The sequence below is a fragment of the Vombatus ursinus genome, unplaced genomic scaffold, assembly GCF_900497805.2.
Source record: "Vombatus ursinus unplaced genomic scaffold, bare-nosed wombat genome assembly UNPS02003292.1, whole genome shotgun sequence".
Lineage (NCBI taxonomy): Eukaryota > Metazoa > Chordata > Mammalia > Diprotodontia > Vombatidae > Vombatus > Vombatus ursinus.
Genome location: NW_020943070.1, coordinates 13714374 through 13723981, shown reverse-complemented (window position 1 = coordinate 13723981; position 9608 = coordinate 13714374). Strand labels below are relative to the sequence as shown.

General features: G+C 39.8%; 1 protein-coding gene across 3 annotated transcripts in view; it reads left to right on the top strand.

The window, feature by feature from the left end:
* Positions 1 to 9608, top strand: part of PTPRB (protein tyrosine phosphatase, receptor type B) — a 154813-nt gene that overhangs the window by 93860 nt on the left and 51345 nt on the right. For all 3 annotated transcript variants that reach the window (XM_027872921.1, XM_027872911.1, XM_027872929.1), the window contains 4 exons: positions 1406 to 1669; positions 4601 to 4864; positions 6788 to 7057; positions 8015 to 8278. In XM_027872921.1, the coding sequence (XP_027728722.1) occupies positions 1406 to 1669; positions 4601 to 4864; positions 6788 to 7057; positions 8015 to 8278 (1062 nt within the window). The remainder of the gene's footprint in view (positions 1 to 1405; positions 1670 to 4600; positions 4865 to 6787; positions 7058 to 8014; positions 8279 to 9608) is intronic.

The following is a 9608-nucleotide window of genomic DNA, read 5'->3' as shown; positions in this document are numbered from 1 at the left end:
CTGTCTGTCTGCTGTCTCTCTGCTATCTGTCTGTCTGCTGTCTCTCTGCTATTTCTCTGTCTGCTGTCTTTCTATCTGCTGTCTCTCTGCTGCCTCTCTGACTGCTATCTCTCTGCTGTTTTAGCAGTTCAGTCACTGTCCAATGACTGGCTCCCGTTCTCCTCATGGCTCCCCAGCCACAAACAACCAACGAGCACTCATTAAGTACCTGCTGTGTGCCAGGGCATTAGAGCCTCAGAAGTTTCAGAAGCAGCCCAGCCCCTTGAAGCTTGCTGTGGCTGCACAGGGAGAGCGCACCTGCCTGCCAGACAGTTATATTCTTCTCTTTAACTTCCAGCCTAGCTGACATGACGGCGTTGTTTTACAATTCTATGATGCTAAAAACTAAGCGCACAAGATCTCCTTTCATGAAAATCAGCAGATTTGTAATAACACCTTACAGATTGCTGTGATTAATTGTGCATGAGGGGTTTTAAGTGGTAGTTTGAGGGAATCTGGATTTATTTTTGCAAACATACTTAATAGGCAGCATGGATTGTTGGAGAAAGTGCTAGGCCTGGGTTCAGGAAGACCTGGTTTCAAATCCCACCTTGTCACTAACTGCAAATCACCTTGCCTCAGCCTCAGTCCGCTCATCTGTGCAATGGACTTCGCAGGGTTGCTACGTGGATCAGATGAGATAATGCACGTAAAGTGCTATGTAAAACTTTTTGGACCAAATTATACCAAATTTCCTTGGTATTGGGAACTCCCAAGTATGGACACACCCACCACAAATGCAGATGGCAACTGTTCTGTAAATGATTGTCCTTGAGGGTTGCCCAGGGCACTGAGAGGTTAGGGGACTTGCCCAAAGTCGCATACCTTGTGTGAAAGGCAGTAAGTACTCAGAACCCACCTCTTCTTGACTCCAGGCTACCTCTCTATCCACCATTTCACTGGTCCTCTCTAAAAGTCAATTCTTATTGTTATTACACTTCTATGAATACAATTCTTAAATAAATTTTGTAATAACAATAACAACTAGCATCTCTTCTGAGCTTTGAGATTTGCAAGGCACTTTATAAATTGTGTCTCATTAGATCTTCACAACAACTCTGGGAGGTAGGCTGATATTATCCCCACTTTACAGATGAGGAAACTGAGGCAAACAGAGATTAAGTGACTTGCCCAGGGTTGCACAGCTAGAAAGTATCTAAGACAGGATTTCCTGACTCTAAGGCATTCTGTGCACTGAGTCACCCAGCTGCCTAGCTACATACCATGATGGATCATTTTTTTTAGGTTCTTGAATACTTTGATAGCTCTGTGGTTTCATCCATGTGACTATATCCCTCCACGAAGCCCATCAGTTCAATGCTTCCATTTCTCATTGAGTTATTCTGAAATTCTCCATTCTCTGCAGTCCCGGAGTCTGTAAAGGAGTTAGTGCTACGTAATAGGAGTACGGAAGAGCTGCATGTCACCTGGGTGCGAGCTGACGGAGATGTTGATCAGTATGAGATTCAGCTTTGCTTCAATGATGTGAAGGTCCTTCCTTCCCTTCATCTTGTAAATACTGCAACTGAGTATCGGTTCACATCCCTAACTCCAGGCCGTCTGTACAAGATTCTCGTTTTGACAATCAGCGGAGATGCACAAAAGTCAGCCTTCATCGAGGGCTTAACAGGTAATTAAAAGTAGAGTTCCTCAATGTGAACAGGCCAAGAGAATAGATGTAGTATAATTACAATAGATGGCTAAGGCCACTTGATTCCACCTTTGAAGGAGGAGAGGAGATGTTACTTGGGCTGAGAATCCAGGGCCCAAATTAGAAAAATTTCACTTTTTAATTCCTTTTCTGTCTTTAGATTGAATTCAATACAGTAAACTTAAAAGGACCTTCATGAAACACAATATTGAGTGGGGTTTCCATGGAAATAGTTAATAATGTCATCATCTACTAAGAGGCATTATCTCAAGTTTGGTAATCCTACTCCAAGCTCCAACTGTGCCATGACCTTGGAGGGCTACCTGACTTGGGATGCATCACTTTGTCTGACTATAAAGCAAATATGAAAATAGGCAATTTAACTACTGTAGTAAAATGGTTTAACAGCCTAGAAGGAAAGCTGGGCTGTGTGTGAAATGCAATATTATCTCTCATATGGAGGAAAGGGTAATTCAGGGTCAGATTTCATCAGTAGAGGTATAAACAAAATACTTGAGGCTAGTGGCTGCTAGGTTTTAGAGGTGGGGAGGCGAAGAAGGAGCAGAGACATATGGTGAAAGTTCTATCGTTTGCTCACCCTTTCCACTCTAAGATCCTGTCCTAATCCCCTACCATCACAAGCTTTCCTTAGCAATACAGTTATCCACATCACAGAGGTTAGGGGCACAGTGCCCCCATGATCTGGAAAATCTGTGTAAAATTTATTGACTCTCCCTTTATACCAGAGAAGAAGCCTGAATTTTTTCTTTTTCTTTTATGGGGTATTTACAGTACCTTATTGTAAAATTTGGGTTAAGTATTTGGTCACAGGCTCTGTGTCATCTGTAGGCCTTCATATGTCATCTGTGGCTTCCGTAAAACTCCCACAAAATTCCCATTTAATTTTTTATGCCAACCCTAGATATATTGAAACCTCAAGGGGGAAAGTCACAATGTAGGAGAGATAACGATATAATTTGTTGGACCATTTATTTTAAATAAACCTACTATACGTACATCAGCATGGTACTTCTGCATTTCCACCAAAGCCCAAGCCAGAGCTAAGTGCCCTATGACCCGAAGATGGAGGAAACATAATTTTAAAAGAATCAGGATCAAGATCATGGTCGAGGTCAGCTAGAGGGTATTTAGGGGCATTAATCAAAAAGAGATCAGATAAAGAGAGGAGTTGATGTTTGCCCTTCGCCTGACACTTTGAGGAAAATTCTATGATTCTGTGAAGAGAAGATGGACAAGTAAGTGGAGGTCAGGGAATGAATGGAAAAACAAGGTGAAGTATGTTCTTTTAATAGTATTTTAATTAAATATAAAGACAATTTTTAACATTCATTTTATTTTTAAAAATTTTTGAGTTCCAAATTTTCTCCCTTCCCTTTCCCCTCTTGCCCTCTCCCCTCCCTAAGATGGCAAGCAATTTGATATAGGTTATATATGTGCAATCACGTAAAACATATTTCCATATCGGTCATGTTGTTAAAAAAGAAACGGAAAGGGTGAAATTCTAAAAAGAAAATAACTGATCAAAGGATAGCCTTGTCATTGTTGTTTTTCAAATGTGCCGAAATTCTTTCTAAGCCATTAAAAAAGTCCATTTCATTTCAAAGTTCCTCCTTTCAAAGCCCCAGGCTCTCTTTGAGTGTCAATTTGAAACCTGGTAGGGAAAACAATGTCCTCAGCCTACTCCCAGGATGTAGTCCAACCTGAATAATACAAGCAAAGGGTAGAATGTCATGACAAATCTTGCTAGACAATAGAGAAACTGGCACTTGTCTGGAATAAATGGATGGAGCCCTGGGAGGTCTAAAAATAAAGGTTTGCTTGCATGAAGTAAAGGTTTATTCCAGGTAGTTGCCCTTGCCTTCAGTACACCCCAGATTCCCCTGAACTGGCCAAAGGAAGGTGATTACTCTTGCAACTAAGTATTTGAGCCACTGATCTCTGAGCCTCTCTTCTTTCCCATACCCCCATTTACTCTTCATGCCTGGTCTTACCCTGAAACTTCCCTGTCAACATAAGAGGGAGCATGGCACAATAGAGAGAGTATTTGTCTAGGTGGAACTGTGGATGGAGAGCCGGATGGAGAGTCAGGAAAACCCGAGTTCAAATGCCCTCTTAGACACTTACTGTGTGACCCTAAGCAAGTCATTTAATCTCTCTGGCTTCATTTCCCCATCTATAAAATGGAAATAATTACAGCACCTGCCTCAAAGGGTTGGCGCAAGGACCAAAGGATTTAATTGGCTTAAAGAACCCCACAGACTTTAGAGTGCTATATAAATGCCTGTAGTTGTTGTCGTTGTTGCTGTTGTCTGGGAACTCTAGCTCTACCAATCACTGCCTGCATGACCTGGGAGAGCCATAATGACATAATGTAAATGGAGAGCTGGCCTTGGGGACAGGAAGACCTGGATTCGAGTCCCACCTGTGACACATACTGGCTGTATGATCCTGGACAAATCATTTAACCTCTCAGTGCTCTAGGCTACACTAAGATGATAAGTTACAGGGAAGGTATAGACCTAAATTGGAAGAGGGAGTTTCCCCATCTGGAAGTTCCCTTTATCAATGAATTCGCAGGTCCTATCTCTATCCCTATGACCTTGGACTGGTCATTTCTCTCTAGAACTTCTTCATCCCTAAAATTAAGGGGTTGGCCTAAGCAGTCTCTAACATCCCCTCCATCTCTAAATCTATGATATTATGAAGTCAAGCAGAAAAGCCAGATTTAGTCAGTCAAACCTGCTGTCTCTACTTGGGTTCCTACAATGGACCTGAGAATCTCAGGCAGCCAACCAACATGTAAAAACTTTGGGTTGAAAATATTCCCAGTGAATTATCAAAGTTATCTCTTTCCATTTTTCTTCTTTTTCATCTTTCTTTTTTCTTTAGCTCCCAGTCCTGTAAAAAATATACATGTTTCTCCTAATGGGATGACAGACAGCCTGAAAGTGAACTGGACACCTGGTGGAGGAGACGTGGATTCGTACACAGTGACAGCATTTCGGCAGAACCATAAAATCGATTCACAGACCATCCCCAAGCGTATCAACGAACACACATTTCACAAATTAGAAGCAGGGGAAGTATACCAGATTGTGGTAGAATCTATCAGCGGTTCCTTGAGTAACCAAGTGGAAACCCTGGGTCGAACAAGTAAGTGTCAAAATGGACAAAGGGTCTAAACAGATCACTTATGGTCAGAAACTGGTCCACAAAGCATTTAACAATTCCAAAGTTTAATAAAATCACGAAACATTCAAATGCACAGAAAGTAAATTATGCAATTTTAAAATGAATTTAAAATTTATTACAACAATAAGAATTATTCCCTCTTATATCTATCCCTTTGTGTTTTTCCTTATTGTTGGAAATTGTATAGAAGAGATGGAAATTTAATTGTAAGAATCATGTGGTTCAGTGAAAAAATGAGTGGATTATTAGTGCTCAAGTGAATTCTGATTATACTTTTACCTGTCAAAGATGATAGAAATTTAGGTTCTGATAATAATTCATGTTGTATAACAGTAGGTGTTTTAAAATATTCTTCTTGAAGAATAATTTTCTTGGAGGTAAAAGTTTGTATCTATTACACATATGTATCACAGCTAAAGATAAATTAGCTAACAGCCACAATAAAGGAAGAACAAATACTCAGTTCTAGGAATTATACATCTATTTCATATCATAGTATAGTATAGCATATTATATTATACTATGTTATATTATATTATATATCATATCATATTACTTATTAATTATATTTCATACTTCTATTTTCAAGTCTATCAATTTGAACTAAATGGTTTCTGAAACCCACTTCAACTCTAATATTCAATGATTAGCTAATCTATTTCTTGTTACTAATTCATTCAAACAGGTTTGTGCCTTGATTGGCACCCTGCTTAAACAGAAATGTGTTTGCATTTCACAAGTTTTACCTTTCACACATAGATATGTCTTGAAACTCTAAGAGCTCACTTGTACAAATTACCTTGAGAACAGAAGTGTAACAAGAAGCAGAATTCATTCATTCCTTCAATAAACCTTAAATATTAACTTACTAATTATTCGTAGCTAGTGTTAAACTTCAGTTAGAACCTAGAGACTGGGTAGAATCCTAGTCTCAAAAACCTGCAGGCCCCAGTTTTTTCACCAATTCTCCAGTATTTATCAGCACCATTCTCAGTAGCCTGAGGCTGTGTCTAGACACAGAGGGAAATAGAGAATTGAAGCAGTTATCCAGGTAATTTAGGTAAATAAAGCCCTTCTCATGTGTAAATGCTTCACAAGATTGTTTATGGGGAAAATGTTTTATAATTTTAAAGTACCATGTGAGCAGATGGTTATTGTCTTTGGTTTTTTTGTTCATCTAGACCAGAGGTTTCCAAACTTATTTGGCCTACCACCCCCTTTGCCAACAAAAAAAAATTGCTCAGTACTCCCCCGGGAAATCTTTAGCCCTTTAATTTTTCTTAAAATTTGTGTACTTTTTAAAAAATATGAAATATTTTAAATGACATATTAAATTTAATAATTTATTATAAATTTGTGGGTTTTTCCTGCACTGAAATTTTGATGGCACAATATTGTGTCATATAACCATATAGTATTGTATTGTAAACAAGTCATTACACACACATATTCCTGCTGATGCATGATGTACTTCCCACCAATGCACGATACCCTCACCTGCGAACACTTGCTTGTTAAGACTTGTCGGGGTACTTGACCATTGATTGGTTATTACTTGCATTTTGTGTGTTTATTTGGGAAATAATGTAATCACTATGACTTTAACTTGTGTAACAACACAACAGATGAAATATGTACAAATGGTTTTTCAAATTTTTCTTCTCTTCTTTCTTTATGCTTCCACTGCCCCCTTATTTTTATTCAATGCCCTACAATTGCACCCGAGGCTACTACTGCCCCCCTGGATTGTTCCAGGCCTTCCCAGGGGGTGGTATCACCCACTTTAGGAACCTCTGATAGTAATTTTTTTTTTCAACTAATTATTATGCCCTAGAAGATCTAACCTGATCTGGTTCCCTTTGCTTTTGTTGTTGATATTTGCAGTGCCTGCATCTGTCCAGGGATTATATGCCGATAATGCATACAGTAGTCACTCATTGATAGTGAATTGGCAAGGAGCAGCTGGCACGGCAGAAAGATACGATATCCTACTTCTAAATGAAGAAGGGAAAATTCTGAGCAACAAATCGGAGCTGGCTTCAGTAAAACAACACAAATTTGAAGATTTAATACCAGGAAAGAAGTACAAGATACAAATACTAACTGTCAGCGGAGGTCTCTTCAGTGTTAGGGCTGAAACTGAAGGTCGGACAGGTAATTAAAATGTGGCAGCTATGTGGCACAGTGGATAGGGTTCTGGGCCTGGAGTCAGGAAGACTCATCTTCCTGAGTTTCAAGACACTTACTAGCTGTGTGACCCTGTGACCAGTGTGATCCTATTTGCCTCAGTTTCCCCTTCTGTAAAATGAGCCAGAGAAGGAAATGGCAAACCACTGCAATATCTTTGCCAAGAAAACCCTCAATTGAGTCACGAAGATTCAGGCACCACTGAATAACAATAATCTTTTTTTCCTCTTAGTCGGAGAATCAGGAAAACCAGCATTTAAGTGCCTCGCTGACACATTTCTGAAATTAAAATTGTTCATGGGAGGCAGTGTTGAGTAGTGACTAGAAAATCAGTCTTCATGCCAGGAAGATCTGGGTTCAAGTCTAGCCTCTGAAATATACTGGCTATATGACCCTGAAGAAGTCATTTAATCTCTCAAAGCTTTAGACAACTCTCCAAGACTATAAATTGCAGAGAATGTGTTTGTGGAGCGAGATTCCTTTTCCAGGACTTCCTTCTCTCATTGACGAGTCAGAGGCCCAGTGTCTATCCTCTCTTAAAAAGCTTGGTTGCAGTGGGCTAATATTTTGGTCCCCAGCAACTCTTAAAGATCACCAAAGAAGGTGTAAAGGTGTAACATGGAAAGGCCAGAAATGAGTGTCTGAAACAACCTCATGATTTAGGATGCATATGTAATTAAAGAGCTTTAGGAGACATGAACGTGCACAATGTCTTCTCATGTTTTATCAGTGAAGGAAATGCCCACACCTACAAGGCCATTGTGTGGACATTCAATGATTGCCACTCGCTAGTGATTGGTATTAGGGTTAGGGTTAGGTCTTCCTGGCTTCAAAACCCACTGTCTCTTCACTATCACCACCCTGCCTCCCAATGGGTGTTTATGACTTTGGTATTCTAACAATCTTTCCAATTCATGATTCCAGTCCCAGCAGCTGTGACCAATCTCAAGGTCACAGAGAATTCCACCAGCCACCTAGCATTCACCTGGACGACCTCTGAGGGAGAACTCAACTGGTACAACATCTTCCTGTACAACCCAGACAAGACGCTCCAGGAGCGAGCCAAGGTGGAGCCTGGAGTTCAGTCCTGTGCTTTTCAGAACCTGATGCAAGGCAGAATGTACAAAATGGTGATTGTGACTCATAGTGGGGAGCTTTCAAATGAGTCATTTATATTTGGTAGAACAGGTAAGGACCCTCTCCCTCCCCCACACCAAAGCAGAAACATACAATAAGCAAAGTGCTGATGAGCTTACCATTTCTTCACTGGCATGTGTTGCAGTATTCAGAGAATATCTATTTGATGACACTATAGTGTGTGTGTGTGTGTGTGTGTGTGTGTGTGTGTGATGGTGTGTTTGTGTGTGTGCATATATATTTAAAGAAAAAGACAAATGACTCTTTTCCCCAACCCTGAATATAGATATAATGTGGCCTTTGGGGTTTTGGGGTGGGCAGAGCGGTGATTTTATTGGCAGAAAGATTTCCAGTGAAAAAATTCCTTCTACCAATGCACATTTTTAAGTGCTCTGCCCTTATTTTCACAGCCAACATGGGTCTATTATTTTTGTTGTTGTTATTCAGTTGTTTTTCAGTCATGTTCGACTCTTCATTGGACTCATTTGGGTTTTTCTTGGCTAAGATACTGGAGTGGTTTGCCATGTTCTTCTGCAGCTCATTTTACAGATGAGGAAACTGAGGCCAACAGGGTGAAGTGACTTGTCCAGGGTCACACAGCTAGTAAGTGTCTGAGGTCAGATTTGAACTCAGGAAGATGAGTCTTCCTGACTCCAGGCCCAGCGCTCTATCTACTATGCTATCTAGTTGCTCCAATATGTGTCAGAGACTAGATTGAAACCCAGGTCTTCCTGGCTCTGAGCCAGATCTCTCTCAGCTACCCTATGGTGCAGTAGCCTTAGTTTATATATTCTCGGTCTCTGTCTGTCTCTGTGTCTTTTTCTCCATATACACATATGTACATATACATATATACATTTCTCCATGTACATACATACATACACACATGCCCATACATATATACGCATGTACACATACATATATACATACTATATATACACAGTGCATATATGTGCACATATACATGCATAAAGCCAAACATATATATACATATAGAAATATGTTGATATATATCTCTAGCTATATGTGTATATTTTTGTGCATGTGTATATGTATATATCCTTTTTGTGTGTATATAGTACATATATAACACATATACACACATATATGTACACATATATGCATACATATATACATACATATATACACATTTATATTTTATATATATGTATATATCCTCTTTTTTTTGGCACTCTCCCAGGCTTTCTGACTCTAGCTGGTTGACACTCCACTATTTTAGTTTAAAATGAATCAACCTTTACTGATATTCTCAGAGACTCTATGATTCACTGTCACCAGGCGTCTCCCCTCCCCTCCCCCATGTATCTCCTTTCCTGTTTTCCGTCAGCACAATAGGTGGATAGGAGGGAAACCGAGGGAA